At 44.2% G+C, this 21,949-nt stretch overlaps 1 protein-coding gene across 1 annotated transcript in view; it reads left to right on the plus strand.

Moving 5' to 3' along the window:
- The window catches only part of PAH (phenylalanine hydroxylase), a 73,215-nt gene that overhangs the window by 22,701 nt on the left and 28,565 nt on the right, over positions 1-21,949 (plus strand). The window contains exon 4 of the mRNA XM_012469218.2: positions 15,186-15,274. Coding sequence (XP_012324641.2) covers positions 15,186-15,274 — 89 coding nt within the window. The remainder of the gene's footprint in view (positions 1-15,185; positions 15,275-21,949) is intronic.

Consider the following 21,949-nt stretch of genomic DNA (forward strand, 5'->3'; position numbering starts at 1 on the left):
TAAATTTTCAACTGATTTGAGTAAATACCTGAAAATGTTATTGTTGAGCTGAAGGTTTCTAAAAAAATTATTTTTTTTCCTACTTATAAAATCAAGTTTCTTTCCAAAACACTTAGAAAGACTTTGGGTCAAGAGGAGTTCAAGCACCATAGCTGAAAGAAGCATCTTAATAGGCAGAGATGCTTTAAATGAAACAACACCCAACCTGTAAAACAGGTCACTGAAACATTTATTAAAAGGTAGCTCCATGGCCTTTCTAGGAGACTCGTCTCTGCCTTAGTCTCCTGGGTATAACCAAGGCAAGGAAAGCCCACCCCAGTGTTCTGCCCTTGCAGAGAGTGGACAGCCATGCAGATGGGCTTAGGACCCTGGAGGGCAGGCACTTGGAATTCTTCCCTGGGTCAGCCCTATCTGCCTTCTTTCCCCTTCAGCCTCCCAAGCTGCTTCCCCAATGACTGCCCTCTTTGCATTTTTCCGGCCACCTGCTCTCAACAGGAGCTGCAGACCCTCTGGACAAAGGACCTGCCAGATCCTGGGGCAATTCTGCCTCTGGTTGGAGCAGGTGGAGGCTGGGCCAGCTGGGGCCATGGGGGAGGAAATCAAAGCACTTGACAGGCAGGCAGCCAGCCCCTGGAAGAGCCGGGGAAGATGTAGTAAACCAGCTGGAGAGCCAGCAGCCTGAACTGGAGGCTCGGGAAGGAGTTTCTTAGCAGGGATATAGAGGGGGAGTTAGGAGCTCAGATTCAGGAACCATGGTGACCACACTTGGTGTGACTTTGAGCAAATCATTGATCCTTGCAGTCTCTCAGTGTATCAAAGAGGAGTCACAAGAGCTTCTGCCTTATAGGATTTGTGAAATCACACAAATGAAGCACTGGGAACAGAACAGAGCATGTTTAAGGAATTAAAGATATTCTCTATTCTTAACATTATCGTCATCAGCATTATTATAAACACTGGCATGAACACAAGAATGACCAAAATGCAGGCTGTTACCACAACTACTTTTTCAGAGAGTCTGGCAACTGTAAAATGACCTGAGAGGTCATGCGGCCCTACAGACCCCTTCATTTTTCATTGTGAAAACAGAGGCTGTGACTTGCCTCAAGGCAAACAGTGGATTCTGGGGGTCCTGGGCAAGGGTGTGTTGAGTGCATCTCTGTGCTGGGTACAGTACTAGGAGAGAAAGGGTCAAACTGCTTGTTCTTAAGAAGCTTATAGCCTGGTAAAGGAAATGAGACACCCAGGTAAGTAGAATAGAGGGACAGGTGCTGTGATGGAGACAGGGTTGGTGCAATTCGGCCTGTTCTCCACTTGTGTTTAGCTCTGAGGATCCAGGAAGTATCAAAGTAAAAAAGCTAATTTTTTTTTTTGAGACAGAGTCTCACTCTGTCGCCCAGGCTGGAGTGTAGTGGCACGATCTCTGCTCAGTGTAACCTCTGCCTCCTGGATTCAAGTGATTCTCCTGCCTCAGCCTCCCTGAGTAGCTGGGACTACAGATGCATGCCACTACACCCAGCTAATTTTTATATTTTTAGTAGAGATGGGGTTTCACCATGTTGGCCAGGCTGGTCTCAAACTCCTGACCTCAGGTGATCTGCCCACCTTGGCCTCCCAAAGTGCTGGGATTACAGGTGTGAGCCACCCTGCCCAGACTAAAAAGCTAATGTTTTTACATAGAGGCATTGTGTAAAAATTGGGCTTATTGGAGCCTGGAGGTAGTACAGGTTCAATTCCCTAGTGAGGCTTCTTAATTCCTTGTTCAAAATGGCAAGGTTGTTGATATTTGAAGTGGGATGATATTTTTCCTAGGGAAGAAAAACTGGCTAAGACCAACCCTCTGAAACAACTTGCGTTTTGTGACTCTTACTTCTTCAGATGGTTGGTCACCCAATCCCATAGCGGCTGCCCCCACCTGACCTTAACTTACCTGTAATGAGACAGCTGATGCAGACGTGCCATGACCTGGCATCTGCCAAGAAACACTCTTTGGGTTTCTGTGGTAGTTTCTGTAAAGTGGGGTCTGGGTCAAGAAACAGGTCTTTTTAGGGGGAGCAACCATTCCTTTGCAAAGTTGCTGTTTCTGTAGGACTCAGTGGGAGAACAGTCAGAGGAAGAAAAGCATTGTAGTAGATCTGAACCTTTGATTCTTTCTGCGGACAAAATGCCCTTTTTATTGAGGGGCTCAGATCTTGGAGGCAAGTCTGACAGCAGGTTCAAGTAGGAGATCTGAACCCCTCAAATCAATTAAGCTAAACCACTTTCCACTCTAGTTTTTAAACCATTCAAAAAGCCATGTGAGTGATAGAAAATAAAAGTTTTCAGTTTCTTAATTGCTTAAGTTCCCCACCCAAAACAGCTTAAGAGACGGTTAATTACGGTGACATCGCAAAGAAACCCCAACCTTCTCAAATGCCTCCTGGAGAAGCTGATGTGAGTTTAATAGGATTTTAATCCAGAGAGTCTTTTGAATACTTGAGGTCTATTCTCCTGCTACCCTCTTTCCTGATGACCTCAAATCCTTCTTCAGCCCAACATGAAAGAGCATTAATATCTTTCATCGATCAATCTACTAATCCTTTTACCTTTCCCTTTAAGTCGACTGCATGACATTACATTTACTGGGGGCTAGAAAATTCCTACATGGAGACAGATTGCAGCCAGGAGAAGCAGACAGATGAAAGTCTTGGGTAGAGAGAGGTATACAAACATCACCTTTTGAGAAAAATGTTTGGAGTTATTTTCCAAGAGAAGATAAACATTTATTGGATTTTGTTTAATTTATGGTGATTATAAGGGTCCTGGTGGGGAAGAAAAGTGAGTCCAAATTGCTAGAACAATTTGGTTTTTGCAGGTTCTGTGTCTGTGGAAAGCAGGAAGATCTATGTGCCTGTCTGTCTGTCTGTCTATTGATCTATTTATCCATCCATCCATCCATCTATCTGTCTATCATCTACCTGTCTATCTTGCCTGGGGACACTTGTGATTACTGTGAGAAGACAAAAGCAACATCAGTAAGTTATTCCTTCTCTCTTGTTGCCTCTCTTTGCCTTCTTGATTTTTTTCCGCTACAACATTGCTGACCGAAGAACAGTGCTGAGTAAAGCTGACATTTCAGACCAATTGGGGCTGGAGGGAGGATAGGATTTCTTAGAGGGCTCTGAAAAGTTCCTGGGATTGTGGGCAATGTAATACACAGGTGTGCATGCATATTTTTTGGGAGACAAGATTTTTCAAAAGGGCTATAGTTCCCAAAGAGTTGAGAATTTTTAGAGGAGGCTGCTTAGGGCTGGAAGGGAATCAATATGGTTGGAGTTTTCCCCACTCCCACCACCTGTGCTTTTCTTTCCTTTCTTTTTCTCTGCTTTGCTTCTCTGTCTCCACCTCCCCACTGCCCTCTTCTCAGCTCTAAACCTCCTCCTGGGCATTTCACTTTATGCATTCCGTGTGTGCCTTTCACAGCGGTAGATGTATGTGGCTCTGCGTCTGCAGGAGACCAAGTATCTGAGTGTTTGGAAAAACACACAGGATTGGCTGCCTTTTTCAGTCTTTACCTGTATGCTTGCTGGATGCGCTGATGTAGCACTAAGTCCTGGCAGCTGGGAAAGTGACTAGTTTCAACAGACTGTCTAACTGAGACAAGCAGACCCCAGCTGAGAGGATCAGCTCATTCAGCGGTAGGCTCATTGAGCGGTAGGTGACACCAACCCAGGAGCAGGAAGCAGAGTCTCTTCATATCGTTGGTAGACTGTCTGCTCCCTGCACTCGGTCACAGGCGGCTCTCTTCGTTGGTAAAGGAAAATCCTGTGCCAGTGCTATTTCTGCAGCCCATCTTGTTTGCCAGGTCACAGGGCTTCAAGCTCAGGAAGATTAAAAAATTATAAGGAGCCTCTCATTCTAAGAGGAATCCCTCACTAGTATGCCAAATTCAGTGTTTTCCAAATTCTTTCCCATTAGGTTGTCTCATTTAAGCCTTGCAACAACCAACTCAGACAGTTAAAGCTAACACAGTGTTATTCTTGTTTTTAATATTAGAAAACAAGTCAGAAAGCTATAGTTAAAAGGTTGCATGGATTTTGTAGTCTTCATTGCTCCAGTTCAGTTCCTGGGCTGTAGCTGTTTGGCCAAGTTGCTTTCCCTCTTTAGGCCTCACTTCTCTCACCTGCAAAATGAAGAATCCAGGTGTCAATGTGGTTGTGTGGATTATACGATATAATCTGCATAAAGTGTCTTGCATGTATGGCCCATGCAAAATGTTACATGTAAACTTATCCTTAAGTCTCTCATAAGGATACACAATGAATCCTAGGGTTGAGCAAGTCCAAACTCCCCAAATTCCTAAACTTTGATAAACAAAGGCAACCATGAAATGCTATTTGGGTCAGTCCAAAAGACTGTGAAAGTTAGAAAAAATGAGACTGGGAATACATTTCCTCGTATGACAGGTGCGTTGTCTCAATTGAAGAAGGAAGAAGATATGGAATGATTGTAACTGAATGTCACTTTGCCATCATGCTGGATTGAGGGAGTATTGTCCTGACACAGTAGGAGCCATGAATTTAGAGTCAAGAGCCAGGATTCAGGTCTCCATTTTTGTACACTACTAGCTAGGTTTGAATTCCATCTGACACCCTTCCAGATAGATGACCCCTTCTCCTTCATCTGTGAAGTGTGGCGAAGACCCGCTTTCCCAATTCCTGTGGTTCATGGAGGGGATTATGTGGAATACCCTGTGCGTTAGGGTGCCTGAAGGATCAAGTTGAACTTGCTTGAGTTGAATAGGCCCTTGATCTTAGACATCCTTAAGCTTCAGTAGGGAGAGCTTTCTATGATCTATAGCCCCAGCCAACAACAGGTCACGTGTCACCACCAGCTTCATGGACATAGACAATCAGACTATATAAGGAGTTGCTGGCAGCCACCACCTCATTGAAGCCAGGGCTTACCTAGCAGCCACGGAGGCAACTTCATATGTGGGATTGGAATGAGGGGCCCTGTGAATGATCTCTCATTTCCAGATATTATGTTTTGAGCTTAATATCATCCACTTGACTTTGTGCTATATTGAACGTGGCGCTGGCAAACGAGATAGAAGGTCACCTTTTCATTCAGCTTTTCTTTCTCCTTCCCTTCTTTTTTCCTCTTCCCTTCCCTACTTCCACCATCCTCTTTCCTCCTTGCTTCCTTCTTCCTTCCTTTCTTCTCTTCTTCCTTTCTTTTGTACCATTCTGACAATACTCAAAACCAATAGCATCTTCTTTTTCTTCATCCTCTTTGACATTTTTATAGCATTTGACACAATTATCCCCCAGGAATTCTCTCTTTCCTTAGCATTTTATAAATTATGTGGCCCTTACTTTTGAAAAATCTTGACTATTGGGATTTTCATCCTTCTCTTACTCCTCCTTCTCAAACAGCACAGCTTTGCCAACTTCCTCTCTCATTCACATCTCTCTCCTAATTCAGTCAATCATTTATGTCACCGACATCGATTGAGTGCTCACTCGGTGTCAGCCACACATAGGATACAATAGTGAAAAAGACAGACATGGTACCTAGACCCATGCATTTTATAATCTAGTAGGTTGTGGCTACATAATACATTGTGGCAAAATACATGGTAGTGATAGAGAAAGTAACCTGCCTCAGGAGTAGTCTTAGGAGGCGCACTGAGGCACTGAGCCCAGTCGTGGGTTCAGTTGATGAGAAGAAAGGGAGCGGGGCCAAAGAGGTGCTGCTGGAGTGAGATAAACAATACCTGAAGAAGGCTAGAGATGTCTTGTGTTTGACCCAATGTCGGGTGACCGTAAGTAGAGTTGTAAGTAACAGGAACCAGATCTCATGCAATTGTGAGCTCTCAGAAGACGGACTGGATATCTGGGGATATAGGGGCCAACCTGCCAATGGATAATGTTTATGAGATACATAACATCTTAAAAAGGATATTGGGTGGGTAGTTCCAATTTAGGTGGGTGGTTGGGATAAATATCCCTACAGGTTATTATTTTATTTATTCATAACTTCACTCATATCTATTCACTCACTCTCTTCATTAAGCACAGTTTCACTCTTTGCTTCATGTGTGAGATCCCTTTTATTCATCTGGTTCCAGGATTCTTAATTTTCCATGTGAACAGCGAGAACAGATGCTTTGCCCTAAAACCACCACTCCTGACTTCTGACCACTGCTGTTTCCAGGAGGCAGAGGGTAATAGCTGGGCACCATCAGCCAGCCTTTGGCTCATCATTCTTGCCAATAGCTTCCTGAAGAGCATTCCTTCTCCAGAAAGAAAGTAGAAGCTACTTAAAAGAGAAACATAAAACCCTCAAAAGTCTTCTTCCTGCGGGATATTGGCAAGCTGTCTCTTCTTCCTTTTTGGGAGCTGTTGAGATCAGCGCACAGGGACTGGAGGCCATTGCCTCGGAGGAGACATCCGGGAGCCTGGGAGGGGGTGGTGAAAACAGCCTTCTATTTCAGACCCAAGAAACCAGGATTTATTGCTCTCCCTGAGACAGGCTGGAGGCAAGCCTGGGTGCCTTGCCAGCTAACCTCTGGGGCTGGTGAACCTCGGGAGGAGGGAGCGGGTAAGATTGACTCAGGCTGCACCTTGAACTGCTGTAAATTGAATGAGCCTGCTCTGACCCACTGGCCAGGAAGCAGGCTCCAGCCAGGCCTGGGGGGCCTTTTGCTCAGTGGCGCTCCTGAGCCAGCCGCCTTTTGGCGTTCTGGCTGAGCAGTTGACCCCGACTTAATGGGACCACTACGTGGGTGTCCGGGGCCAGCTCTCCAGCGGGCTGCTTCCTTTGGAGCCAAATCAATATTTATTAATGATCTGCCCCCCACCCCCGTGCCTCCGCTCCACAGAGGGCCTCTGTTGCCCCAGCCTGCCCAAGTCATTTATTAACCACGGAGCCCAGCCGCCCGCTGGAGAGGCTGTGGAGGGGCTCACAGAGGCCAGCCCACCAACCGAGGTATTTGGCAAGGCCATTAATGAACTAATCTGATTTAACTTTTCAAAACGGAGGCCTGGGTCGCTGGGGTCAGTCTCTATTTCCAGCTTTGTGAGAGAGACCGGGTAGGGGGAAGGGACCTGCAGCCTTCACTAAAGAAAATAAGGGGTATGTGAAGGAGAACTTAGGTTAAAAAGTGACTATCCCTAAATCCAAGGATGCTTAGGATGGGGTGGATCCAAGGCTGCCCTAGGGAGCTTCTTCAAGCACCTTTAGAGTCTTCCTTTAGTTTGTCACACCTCCTTTCCTCAAGATGGGAGAAAAGGAATCTAAAATTTAAAAGCACCCTTCACCACCACCACACATTTTTTCTAAACCCAGCAGCGCTTTTTGGTGAAGTCCATTGGCTGCAGAATTCTTTCAGCTCAACTAGCTCGTGATTTTGAGCAAGTCACTTCATCTATTTGAGCCTATTTGCTTATTAGTTGAGCAGCAATAATATCTACGGCCTAGGACTGTTTTGAGAATTAAAGGAGATGATTAAAGTAAAGCACTTAGCACAGTATCTGGTGCATAATAAGCTCTCAAGAAAATGTAACTTTAGAGGAAAAAGGGTCGCCATACCTTTATGCCTGGGAAAAATCAGAAGAGCCCAGGGGCAGAGGTTAGAGACACAAGCAGGGACAGGCTCTCCCTCTAGTGGCCTCTTAGTCAGACAAGCCGCTCTGGAGTTTATTATGAAGTTCAGGTGCAAGGACTGATGTCACAAATGCACCTGTTGTGGGTCAGTTTCTTCCCACCCCAAACAAGGAGGCAGGCAAGGGCTCAGCACCTTTTCCATTTCACAGATGCAAAGCCAGAGACTCAGAAATTAAGCAGCTTGCTCAGACTCCCATGTTGTGTGGGTGGGAAAGATGACACTTGAACTCAAACTTGCTGGCTTCAAACCCGAGGTGTGCATACTCTTTGCACAATGTAAAGAGTCAGTACATGTGTCAAGGCTCAGCACTGAGTTTGTCGGGGGTCCTCTGTGGTCTCTCCTGAGGTCCTCACACTGCCTGCTTCACACCTCTGCAAGCTGGGAAGAGAGCCACATCAGGGATCAACCCTTCATCCCCAACACCCAGCACCCAGGTGTGTCTTCCTGGTCTCGTTCCTCAGGCTTTGTCCCTGCTTTCCAACTGGACAGCTGGTGAATTTCTCTTAATGGTCAGGACTGACCTGGGTCTTCCTCCTACCCCAGAAGACACATAGGCTGCATCCAAGGGCGTTAACTTCAAATGAGGGAATGGATCAAAGGTGGGGCTGGGCTGCTGCATGGAGGAATTGAGCACCAGGCCTTCTCACCCTTTCTCACTTGCCCTTCTAGAATGATAATACCACTACCAGATACTTATAAGTGCTTGCTGTGTGCCAGTCATCGTTCTAAGCACTCTTTGTACATGAGCTCATTTGAATCCTCCCATCAACCCTCTGAAGGACGCACTATTATTGTACCTATTTCGTAAATGGGAAACTGGGGAACAGAGAGATTGAGCAATTTGTACAAAGTTCCAAAGTTCTGAAGTTGAGATTGGAGCTCAGCAGTCTGGCTCCAAAGTGTATATCATGAGTCTCCAGTCTTTGCCACTTCTCCAGCCTGGCTGTGTTTTGGGCCTTTTTTGAAGATGATGGGGTCCCAGAGCCACCAAAGGCCCCTGGACTCAGGTGAGCTCCCTGCAGCCTCGCAGTGCTACCTCAGGATCACTCACAGCCCCTGCGAGAAGGTGCTGAGCTCAGAGGTCTGCAATGTGACGAACTGTTTTGATCTTCGTCTCCTTTTTGCAAAGACTTGAATCTTCTGAGTCTTGGCAAGTTTTCAAGTTCTTCAAAGTTTTTGTTTTTATTTTGTTTTGTCTTTCCCCCGACCAAGGGGACTGAATGAAGCCAGGTGGCCCAATAAGAGGTTCCCTTTGGAGAAAGGAAAAAAAAAAAAAGTCACCCTAAACTGGTAATACGCTGCTTCTGCTGCCCTCTGGCGTTCACTGGGTGTCAGCCAGCTCTCACAGCCCCGAGTCAAGGCGGTGCCCACGGGCTTCGGTCTGTGGGGAAGAAGGTTGTTTCTCTCGTTGGTGGAGAAAGGGAAATGAGGCAGTGCATTTGGGAGCTGAACAAATGTAGTAACGGTACTTCTGAAAATAAACGAGGTTGACCCATTGATTGAAGTGGAACTGACTTTTCAAGTATCCTCTGGGCAGTTTCAGCCCTCACAGGATCCCACAAGTCCCAGAATATGAAACTCAAAAGGGTTTGCAGCAGCAGATTAATCTAACACCCGCATGTTACAGAGAGGACACTGAAGCCCAAGATTGGAAACCTCTTAATATCAAAGCTGGACAGAAAACCAGCTTCTTGATCCCAATCTCTGTTCTTTCCTTCTCCCTCCTCTTCTTCCCCTCCTCCTCCTTTAATTGTCATCATTAAAATCTTTGTCACACTAACAGTTAACACTGATAAAGCACTTATTATGGGCCACTGTGCTAAGATGTGTCATATTGCTGCAGCATTTAATTCATCCAATCACATGGAAAGAACAATTTAATTTATTTTGTGGATAAGGAAAATAAGGCTCCAGGGGATAAAACACTTGCCAGTTACACAACAAAATAAGCGGCAGATTTTCCAGCCTTGCTGGAAAACTTTCCACTCTGTTCTCTGCTGTAGGATGGAGTAGAAAAACTCTCTCTAGGCTGGGCGTGGTGGCTCAAGCCTGTAATCCCAGCACTTTGGGAGGCCGAGGTGGGTGGATCACGAGGTCAGGAGATCGAGACCATCCTGGTCAACATGGTGAAACCCTGTCTCTACTAAAAATACAAAAAAAAATTAGCTGGGCACCATGGCACGTGCCTGTAATCCCAGCTACTCAGGAGGCTGAGGCAGGAGAATTGCCTGAACCCAGGAGGCGGAGGTTGCGGTGAGCCGAGATCGAGCCATTGCCCTCCAGCCTGGGTAACAAGAGCGAAAACTCCGTCTCAAAAAAAAAAAAAAAGAAAAGAAAAACTCTCTCTCTATATAAAATTATATATATATTATATATTTTAATATATTATTATATAATAATATATATTAACACATAAATGTAAAAATTTTAATATAATATTAATGTTATAAAATGTTTTATTTTTATAAATATAAAATATTTATAATATAGAATATTTTTATATATAATACAAAATATTTTATATATAATATAAAAAGTTATATATAATTATATATAATACATATGTGTATGTGTATATATACATACACACACATCATGTAACTCACAGCTGAACAGTAATACTATCTACTATGTGTCAGTATTATTTATGATAAATCATGCATGTTAACTCATTTAACATCATGTTGTTCTTATAAAGCAATAGTTTGTCGTACTACTATTATCACCATTTCAAAGATAGGAAGAGTGAGGCACAGAGAGATTTCATAACTTTTTCTTGGCTCATAGATAGTAAGTGCAGAGATGAAATTCAAACCTGGGCTGTCTGGCTGTTACAGGACTCTCAACCATTGCTGGACTGGCTATTCATGACACAAACAGAAAACCAACTCTGGACTAGGGACAGATCCTGACTATCCCAGATTCTATTGAGCCATGGCAAGGCAATGTCAAGTCCCAGGGCCTTTCCTCTGGGGTCTAGAGGCATAGGATGTCTCAGTAAATAGCATGTTGTCTTTAACATCAAAAAGACAAGAGATAAGTGTTGGCAGGGGTGTGGAGAAGGAGGAACCCTTGTACTTTCCTAGTGGGGATGTAAGTTGGCACAGCCATTATGGAAAACAGCATGGAAGTTCCTCAAAAAAAATTAAAATGTAACTACCATACTTTCCAGAAATCTCACATCTGAGTATATATCCAAAGGAAATGAAAGCAATATGTCAAAGAGATATCTACACCCCTTGTTCATTGCAGTATTATTAGCAACAGCCAAGGGAAACTACCCACATGTCCATCAACAGGTGGATGAATGAAGAAAACGTGATAACCCCCCCGACACACACACACACACACACACACACACAATGGAATATGTTATTCAGCCATAAAAAAGGACATCTTGTCAGTTGGGACAACATGGGTGAACCCTAAGGGCATTATGCCAAGTGAAATAAGCCAGACACAGAATGACAAATACTGCACGATATCACCTAAATCCATTAAAAAAACCTTGAAATCGTAGAAGCAGAGAGTAGAACGTTGGTTGCCAGCAGGTAGGGCGATGAGAGAAATTGGGAGATGGTCAAGGGTGCAAAGCTTATAAGGTGAGCAAGTGCTGGGGATCAAATATACGGCATGGTGACTGTTGTTAATCACACTTTCCTGTGTACTTGAAATTTGCTCAGAGAGGTCTGAAGTGTCTTTGTCCCCTCCACCCCACACAGGAAAAATGACAACTACATGAGGTGATGAATATGTTTATTAACTTGATCATGGTAACCACGATGTATGCATGTATTAATTACATTGTATTTATACTTTTACAATTATAAATATATATAAGTTTTATATAAAATATATGCAATAGGCCGGGCACAGTGGCTTACATCTGTAATCCCAGCACTTTGGGAGGCCGAGGAGGGCAGATCATGAGGTCAGGAGTTTGAGACCAGCCTGGTCAACATGGTGAAACCTCGTCTTTACTAAAAATACAAAAATTAGCTGGGTGTGGTGGCACGCACCTGTAATCCCAGCTACTCTGAGGCAGGAGAATCACTTGAACCTGAGAGGCAGAGGTTGCAGTGAGCTAAGACTGTGCCATTGCACTCCAGCCTGGGTGACAGAGTGAGACTCTGTCTCAAATAAATAAATAAAATATATGCAATATATACAAATATAATTGTAAATATATATAAATTATATAATTTTAATGCAATTTTATACAATTGTAATTTTATATTATAAAAATATATACAAATTTTATTGTTCAATTATACCACAATAAAGATGGAATATTTAAAAAATAATTTTAAAAATAGAGCATCCCCGTCACTTCCTATTTTCTTGTCCTTCTTTATTCTTCTTCTTCAAGAAATTCCTGATATTGTCGTGTATTTACATTTATTTATTGCTTATTTTGTGTTTCCCCAGAATGTAAGCACCACAAGAGTGGAGACTCCCTTGTATGCACCCCCACTGCTTTGTGCTTGGTATGCAGGAGGTGCTCAGTACATATTTGTGGAATCTCCTTTGGTGATTCTAAGGGTCCCCTAAGTAAGAAGCGGTGCAGCAAGAAAGGACTGGCCTGCCTTATTTCTGGGGCAGCCGCGACTGCCAGAATTATGAATGATTCCCAGGCAAAAGAGAGATAATGAATGAATGGAGACAGGATACCTCCCCAGTGAGGGGATGGGGTTATCCGTGGTCCTGAACACAGAGGAGAGGGACAGGCCCTCTTGTCCAGGTGGGATTCATTCATTGAAACCTCTCAGTGGCAATGTTCTGGAGAAACAAGAAAGGTCTCTCAGAAGATCCTGAGCCCTGGATGACTGAAGTGCTGATTCCTTTCTCAAGCCCTTGCAAACCTGGGTAGGAAACAGTCCCCATTTCTGGCACTGACAACAGAGGTTCAGTGTGCAGTGCAAATGCTGGACTTACAGAGGAAGGAGAGCTTGCAGAGGAGTGTAGCGGACAAGGCAGGAAGCCAGGTTCTTCAGCAAGTCAGCAGAGCATGGTGTTGAGTCATCTGAGACTCCAAAGTCTCAGCAGTTGGGACCAGGGAGGTCTATCAAGAGACTTGTCCTCATTGTTCCTCAATTTCTTCATCTGTCAAATGGGATAATAATAATACCTACCTCAAAGGATTGTTGCAAAATCGAAGGGGGTAGCATATGTGAAATGTTTAGGGCAGTGTCTGACAGACAGCCAGTACGATGGAAGCGTTACCTGGAATGATGACTACAGCATCTGCTTCTGTCCTTGCTAACCATAAGGAGCCAATGTGGAAAAGAGGGCCGGGCTTAGGGGCATGGAAACCTCTGGACAGGAAATCTGGCTCCAGAGCCAGCCATCCTCACCAATATGCTCTGCCACCTTCCCATGAGTGGCAGGATGGATTGGCGATCAAGACCAGAGGCCAGAGAGTCAGCTGAACCTGCATTTGAATCCTGATTCCACTGTCTCCTAGCAGTGTGTGTATTTGGGTTTGCACTAAACCTCTCTGTACCTCAGTGTCCTTGTCTTTAAAATGGGAATATTAATAGTATCCACCTCCCAGGTAAAATATTTAAAACAGCATTCAGTGTTAGCTTGTATTGCTAACATGGGTGGTAGAGAGCCTAGGCTCCTCAGCTCTGCAGAAACAAGGCTATAAATGGACCTTTATGAACTGCTGGAATCAGCTCTCCTTGTTTTGCTGGAATGCAGCTGCTGCTCCTCCTGAGGTTCCTGTTTAGACCATGGATGGCATTTCCGAAGGCTGGCCACTAGATGGCACGCATGCTCTTTCCTTCTCCATCTAAGCAGGTCAGAACCATGAATAACGGGTGTCAGATGGAAAGTCACCTTTCATGTGCCAGACACTGAGCAGTGCCCTTTGCCTGTTTCTCATTCACTGCCCACAACAATCCTCAGATTCCAGGAACTACTGAAGCTGAAATGGTACTCACAGTGCCTGGCACATGGGAAGGCTTCAAAAACACGTTTGCTGTTCTTCCTACAGTTGTTTTATTCCCATTTGATGGAGGAGTGACTGAGACACAGAGACGATAAACATGTAGATGGAGCCTGTATTCTAAGCCAGACCAGATGCTGATTGGAAGTCCAGCATCTTCCCCTCGACCTCATTTCAGGCCTGGAAGCCTTGAGCTCACTTCAAGGTTCCCAGCATGTCTATTTTGGCTCTGTGGATTCTTGTTGAATCTACCACTTTCTTACTCCTGATGTGACCAGCTTTTAGAGTTGGCTTTTAGAGCCTCAGTTTCTTATCCACACAAGAGGGGTTATAATGCCTTCCTTATCATGGAGGTACTTCAGAAATAGCAGCTATACCAGAGCAGGCACTCTGGATGGTGGTTACTGCTATTAACACCTTAAATGTTAACATACCAGGGTGAGCCCATGACTTTTAAGATGACTTTTCTTTCCCCCTTCCCTTACTCCCTTCCCTTTTCCTTCCTCCCTTCTTTTTCTCTTTATGCCTGGTACAACAGAGTACCCCTGGTTTCTGCCCTCATGGAACTTACAGTCGAAAATGTCCTTGTCTCTGTTCATTCCTGGGACAATTTCACCCATGATGTCTTGTATCCTGTAAGCCACAAGGACGTTGGTGCTGCCACTTGCCCTTCCTGGGCCGCTCTCTCTGTAGGACCTGGGTGTTGTAGTCCACCCCACTCAAGCCCGACCCCTTCCCCTCTATGCTGCCTCAGAAGCGAATCTGAAATCCTTTAGGTGCCGTGAGGCATCTTCACATCCCAACTACCTGACTCCATTCACTCTGCTTCAACAGTAGCTTTCTAACTGGCTTTGTGATAGAAAGATTTTGCTGCAGTGCCTGGGGCCTTTGGGAGGGAAATGCATAATGGGAAGATGGGGTCTCATGAACTTGTTTACATGAGAACAGTCTGGTTTTCTATAATTTATATTTGGGGACTGTATGTATTCTGCTGCTAATGGCCTGACACAGTGGCACATGCCTGTAATCCTAGCACTTTGGGAGCCCAAGGGGCATGGGGCGGGTCACCTGAGTTCAGGAGTTCAAGACAAGCCTGACCAACATAGTGAAACTCTGTCTCTACCAAAAAAAACTACAAAAATTAACCAGGCATGGTGGCACACTTCTGTCATCCCAGCTACTCAAGAGGCTAAGGCAGGAGAGTCACTTGAACCCAGGAGGCAGAGGTCACAGTGAGCCAAGATCATGTGCCAATATACTCCAGTCTGCAACAGAGCAAAAAATAAAATAAAATAAAAAATCTGCTGCTAATGAAAACCATCAAAGAAAACTACCATGATGGGTGGGAGGGAGATGAGTTTTGAGATAATTCAGAGAAAATCTCCAGGAAAGAGAATGTGTTTGGGAATGGGTTTTAAAATGGGTTTCTAAGGAAACTGAGTTTAACTTTTGAATAATAGTAATTTGAGGGTTATCTGGAAGCCCACCTGCCATCACCACTGACCGGGATCCCCACTGCTGATCTCAGCGAGGCCTTTGGCCGTGTCACTCTGCACTCAGGACTTTGCCTTCTCTGTGTTGCAGTGCCCTGGTTCCCAAGAACCATTCAAGAGCTGGACAGATTTGCCAATCAGATTCTCAGCTACGGAGCAGAACTGGATGCAGACCACCCTGTGAGTTCGCAGCACGTAGAATGAGATTCTGTCAGTGCTTCTCCTCCACTCCCCTCCCCTCCTCCTACCTCCCTCACTTGGAGCAATGTGCTTGATCACTTGTTCAACATACACTTACTGTGTTCCTATTTACACGAGGGCTGGAAAAAAATTAACAAGACATTGTCATCATCATTATCATGGCCATTATTATTGTAGGAGCAAATATAAATCACTGTCCAGAAACTATTATCTCTGTATACTAGATCTATGTATGCTGAAACACACACACCCATGCAAATCATCGCTGTTTCTGCCTGCATACATCTATGGAGGTTTACATCCAGTGCTCGGTAAACAGCAACCTGTGCTAACAACTCTGCCAACTGCAGGGGGCAGCGGGGAGTGGCGACATTGAAACTGGATCTTAGCACCTGGTCAGTTAAGGAACGGAGAGGGCTTATGGCTGACAGAACAGTGTATGAGAATACCCAGAGTCCTGGAAGCATCCACAATATTGTGGGAATGACTGGTTGGTGCATTAAGTATGAGAATGAGAGATGGATCTTGGGCAGTGGGTTGGGATCAGATTGTAAAAGGTCTGGTGGACCACAAAGAGGAACATGGACTGGGCCTGTGTCTTGCAGCCACAGGGGCAGGCCCTTTAATGGTTTTTGAGTAGAAGACTGGGGTGGGGGGAATTTCATTGTTCCCTCTACTCTGGGGCAGAGGGGCTGGGGAGGAATAGCCCAGGCTGCGGTGGCTCAGGGCGAGTTCTCACGGCCTCCATCTGTGGGAAGAACCATCATCCCGTTGCCTGCCCTTTATTCCCTGCCAGGCAAATGGCTCCTTCATCTTTAAATGACTTGCAGCCATTTATATCAGTAAGGGTTTAGCAGAACTCAGAGAAAGCGTCCACACTTCCACGGGAGTCTGTTTTCTCTTCACATCTATGTGAGTCTTTACAATCAGCAAAGAATGTTCACAAGGGCCCTTTGCAGGAGGCAAAGAAGATGTTTCCATCTTACAGAAGTAGTGAGCCCCGAGGAGCCTAGATGACTTTTTAAGGCCCCATGCTAGACTATGAATCCTGAGAACTCATGGTGCCTGAAGACAAAGGCCTGGCTAGTGGCAGAAATCCAGGCTCTTTTCCAGAGACCAAAGGCAAGCTATAAGGACATGCTGGCCTTTTGAAATATGAATGATTAATGCTTCTGATTCAAATCGTAAAACCTGTTATAGTGGGCTTGAAAACACAGAAGAGCATGCGGAGGAAAATGAAGATCAAACCTAATTTCAGTTTTTTCTATTTTTCTCTCTGGACTATTCTGCATTTGTTAAATAATAAGAAAGTACATACAAACAGAAACAAAGGTGAATTTCCTCCCATCTCCCAGACTTCAAAACAGAAAAAAAAATCACCTATTATCATATTATTCTGAAATAATCAATAAATCCATATTAATATTTGGGTATGTCTCCATCCTTCCTCCTTTCTCTCTCGTTCTCTCTCTCTCTATATATAGATAGATTCACATATATCTCTCTATATATAGATAGATAGATCTACATATATCTATATATATGGATGTATCGAGAGAGAGAGAGAGAGAGAGAGAGAGAGAGAAAGTAATATGTACTTCATTTTCCTCCTCATGTTCTTCTGTGTTTTCAAGCAGATAGACATACATATATATGAGAGAGAGAGAGAGACATATATATGTATGTCTATCTTCTTGAAAACACAGAAGAACATGAGGAGGAAAATGAAGTATATATTATGTAATATATACTCAGTATTACATAATATATTACTTAGTATATACTATATATCTAGTATATATTGCTTAAATACTCTCTCTCCCCCAAAACTAAAGGTAAATGCAGGGACTTTTGACCCCCACTCCATCCTTCCATATGCCACGTAGCCTACTCCCAGGAGCCCTAGGGTGCCAAGGTCACTCCAGGTGGGACTCTGCGCTGTGTACCCCTTCAACAGCTTTCTTGGGGGGACCTCTCAGCCATCAACTCTGTCAGGAAAGCATCTCCAAAGATGCTTGTTCTCAGAAAAGCTGTCTGTTCAGCTCTGATCCCATCCAAGGGGTCTGCCCAGTAGGGCATTATTCTCCTCTTACCAAACTCCTGTCTTCCTGTCCCAACCCGGCATTCTTCCCAGTGGTCTCACTCCCTTCTCATTTGGGGCAGTGGGAGACACTAGTGCAACGAGATGGACATTTTTCTCCCTGTATCCTCATGTCCCCTCCAAAGCAGCTGGCACTGCTTTAAAACTCTCTGGAATTAATTGGTCTCTAAAAGCCACATCTTTGGCTCCCTGGCCTCTCAATGTTATTAATTTTATTGTAAAAATAGAATATATCAGGTACACAGGCCCCCGAAGAGGAGGCACCAGGCTCTCTCTGTTCCTTTGGTTTCTCGTTAGATCCCAGGGACACAGGCCAAGGACAAAACATACCCTCCAGCGTGCTTTCCCAGGGACCCCAGGGCCCACAGGCCTGGCCTCCGTGTGTGGCTGCAAACAGACACCAGCACAAGGAGTGGTGCAGGCAGGGGCTGTTCTTCTCCAAAGAACCCTCTGTTCCCTTTGTCCCGTTGCATCCCGTGTGATCTTTGTCCCTGAACCCAGCCCTTGGCGGTACGCATGGCTGTTTGACCCAACATCTCTCTTCAGACTTTGAAAAATGAAGTAAAGGAAGGATTGTTTCCAAAATAGAGGGAAAGGGACCTCTGCCTTTCAGTTTTAGCTAAGTGGGAAAATGAAACGGGAGAGCTAGATGTCCCTGTGAGCCTCTCGTCTCACTCCTTTCCCCTTTCCCACCTTGCTTTCTTTTTTCCGCAAGCTTTTATTTAGCTAATGATATTAGGAGCTAATGTTTCTAGAGCATGGGCTGTGTGCCAGGCACAATGTTAAATGCTTGGCATTCATTTTTTAATTTAAATATTATCACCACCATGAGGGCTGTACATCCCATTTTCAGATAAGAAATCTCAGAGGGCTGTGTAGCCTCACCTGTACATGAACTATGTCTCAGGTCATATAAACGAAAGGGGGTTGAAGTGACAAATAAGACATGATCCTTGCTCTCCAGGGGCCTGCAGTTGTACAGTAGAGGGAGAAGGGGTATTGATTCTTCTCAAAGCAGTGCAGGAAGGAGCTGGAATAGCAAGTGTAAATTTGGCAGGCAGAATCCAACTGCTTCTATTTAATTTCCATTGCCAAAATTTACTCCCCTTTCTGTGCACATTGTTCCCTTTACCTGAGATGTTTTTTCTTGTCAACCCACCTGTTCTTTCCCCACTGAAAAACCTCTGTTCATCTAAGGTCCAACCCATATATCTTGCCTCCCTAAAGCCTTCCTCCTGTCTCTCACCCAGACTTAAGTTTTTTACACTGTTTCTCTGTTGTCCTCTCAGAGATGGTCACTATCACATTGTGTTTTATACTTTGAGTGCACAGTATCAGATCACAATAAATTTACTTCTTCATGATTTGTACCTCATGAGAGACACAAGATATATATATGCAAGTGAAAGGGTCATATGCGTGTTTCCCAAACTGTAGTTTATGAAAAAAAAATCCCATGATCAAAGAGAGAAGCTCTGTATTCTGTAACTTTAACTCTACAAATTCCATTATCTCATTAGAAGTTTTGGAAATTCCTGCAAAAATGAAACCCATTCAATGTAATGTTTCCTTAAATTAATTTACCCATGGAACTCTTTTTAATGAAATACCTAGCAACATTATCTTGAGAGGTAGTTTTCCATGGAATACAGTTTAAATAATAATTAGTTAAAAAATAACTCAAAAAGTGCATAAATGCAGGGTTTCATGAGTTGGATAGCATGTGCTGTCATTTAGGTCACTAAATGATAAGGTCACTGTGGACTGGAATGGTTAGGGAGGACTTCTAGAAAGAGAAAGGTCTGAGTCGAGCCCTCTAGCAACCAGAGCAGTCTAACTACTCAGCAAGCAACCCCAAGATCTCCGTGGCTAACCCAATACAAGTTCACCTCCAGTGTGGGTCAGTAAGGAAACTGCTCCACGTGGTCTTTTGGAAGCAAAGCTCCTTCCTCCAATGGCTGTACCCTCCTCCAACTCCTTGGAGCCCACTCATTCTGCCAGGGGATGGGAGAAGAGAGAGTGAGAATTGCTTCTGGGAGGTTTTCATCGGCCATGTCTGGAGATGACTCACATCCCTTCAATCAAATGCCATTGAGTAGAGCTCAGTCACATGGCCACTACTAACTGCAAAGGAGATGGGGAAGATACTTTAGCAATGTTGTCTGAGCAAAGGACAGAGGACAGATCTTGGGAAGCACCAGCAGCCTCTGCCACACAGACCCCAACTCCAGAGCTACCTATTCCTATTTACTTGGTACCCACACTAGAGTCTAGGCTACAGATCTGCAACAGAGAGGGCTTCTTAGTGAAGAAAATATCAGCCAACACAACTGTCCTTCTGTGTGTATTTCTACTTCTTAATCCAAGTCTTTGAAACTGCTTTTTTTTTTTTTCTTTTGAGATGGAGTTTCACTCTTGTCACCCAGGCTGGAGTGCAATGGCATGATCTTGGCTCACTGCAACCTCCACCTCCTGGGTTCAAGTGATTCTCCTGCCTCAGCCTCCCAAGTAGCTGGGATTACAGGCATGTGCCACCACACCTGGCTAATTTTTGTATTTTTAGTAGAGACGGGTTGGCCAGGCTGGTCTCGAATCCCTGACCTCAGGTGATCCACTCGCTTCGGCCTCCCAAAGTGCTGGGATTACAGGCGTGAGCCACCGTGCCTGGTCCGAAACTGCTTTTTAATCTTTTAATGTATGAACATCAAGTTTTCCTATTCCCCAGCAAATTGCCCAAGAACAAGACTGTATTTTTCAATACTTTTCTCTTTTTCTTTTCCTTTTGCTCACCTAATGTTCTCCACCGGAGGGCCCTGTCAGAGTTTATTCTAAGAGTGAGTCAGCTAGTTGAGTCATCAAAGATTTGTTGCATTCTTACTAAGTTGCTCTATCAAAGCATAATTTGCAAAAAGTTAAAAACATAACGGTCATACAGGTATATAGTGAACACCTGTCGAGGTTCCATTTAACTCATTAATGAGGGAAGCAGCAAGATGACAAAGATAGTGCAGAAAAGATACAAGAGACCAAAGCATATGTGGTCATTGGAAAACTGAATGCTAGAATAAGATCACAAAGATGGATGCACAAGTGATTAATGCTCTGCAAGGCAATATGGCCATGATCATGTGTCTTATCCTTTCTACTATACAGAAGCAACTTACAGTTTGATCATCAAATGAATATTTTGCAACTTATCGGTCTTCTAAAAAGCCAGCATCTACTCTGAAGTGGTTGTAACTTTATAAGTAGTACATATATGTCCCTTTGACATATAACAGAGTGAGCTTGTTAGACAATGATCTTATATGATATTTAAAAGGCACAGAGTAATTTTTTTGCCCTTTCTCCTAGGTTTTGCTAATTTTTTAACAGCTTCTACTGGGGGGTATGCTGAATGTGCTATGCACTGAAAATCCAGTGATAAGTAAGACAGTTTCCTGAGTTTAACCATTATTAACACATGTGATAACCATCTGAAAAGAGAGACATGCAGCATGCTGAGGGAGCATATTATCGAGGGAAACAAATAAACTTTGGAGAAATCCAGAAAGAACAGGTAGTAACTTATTGGTCTAAAAGAATGGGGAAGAGGAGCCCACTTAGCGGGTAAAGGACGTGTGAAGGCCTTGATACGAAAAAGAGCGTGGTGTGTTTAAAGAATTAAAGTAAGACCAGTGCAATCTGGAGCATCATAGGAAAGCCAGAGTGGATCAGGACAGGACTGGACACATAGACAGAGCTGGATCATGCAAAGCCTTGTGGACTGTGCCAAGCATTTTGGACTATAGTCTAATAGTAATGAGAAGCCACTGAAGGGTTTTTGAGGAGGTGAGCGGCCTCACCAGACTTGCGCTTTATAAATCTAACTTGGACTGAAGTGGAGAGGGTGAGAGGCCACTTAAACAGCAGCTACAATAGTCAGGCAAGAAATGGTGGTGGTCAAATGCAGGTGCAGTAGTGAGAATGAAGTAGGAAGGACAGACTCAGATGTTTGAATGGTAGAATGGGCAGAAATTGATTACTGGATGTGAAGGAAGAGAGAAGAGGGGAGTAAAACAATAATGATTAGCTTATGAGCTTGGGCAACTAGGTACATAAATTTTTCCAGAATAGGCTTCTTGGCCAATTGTAGGGTGAGCAAAGGGATTTGACTCCCCTGGTCTACTGTCTGCAAGTCCTCCTTGGCCAGTGTCTATAGTATGGGAATGGCAGTTACTTAATACATGCCAGTTTGAATCTTTGGTCTTCTGTGTTCCATCCTGCCCCCAGTTGTCTTGAAACATTATGGAAAATGCAAAAAGCCTCTTGTTATTGGCCTAGCTGAAATATACATAGCAAGGTAAGAATTCTGTAGATGTTGGTTTTAAAGGCCCAGGTGAGTAGTGGGGATCACTGACCCATTCCAGAGTATATCCTTTTTATGTTCTTAGCCAGACCCCTTTGTCTTTGGATTTCCTGCCATTTTGCACAAATGTGTCATTCTTTGAGTGCCTACAATGTGCTCAGAATTTTACTTAATGTGCTGCCAACATTACCTGACTTAAACTATA

Source organism: Aotus nancymaae, unplaced genomic scaffold (genome assembly GCF_030222135.1).
Source record: "Aotus nancymaae isolate 86718 unplaced genomic scaffold, 86718_ANA_hifiasm-v0.15.2.pri h1tg000021l, whole genome shotgun sequence".
NCBI classification, from domain to species: Eukaryota; Metazoa; Chordata; class Mammalia; order Primates; family Aotidae; genus Aotus; species Aotus nancymaae.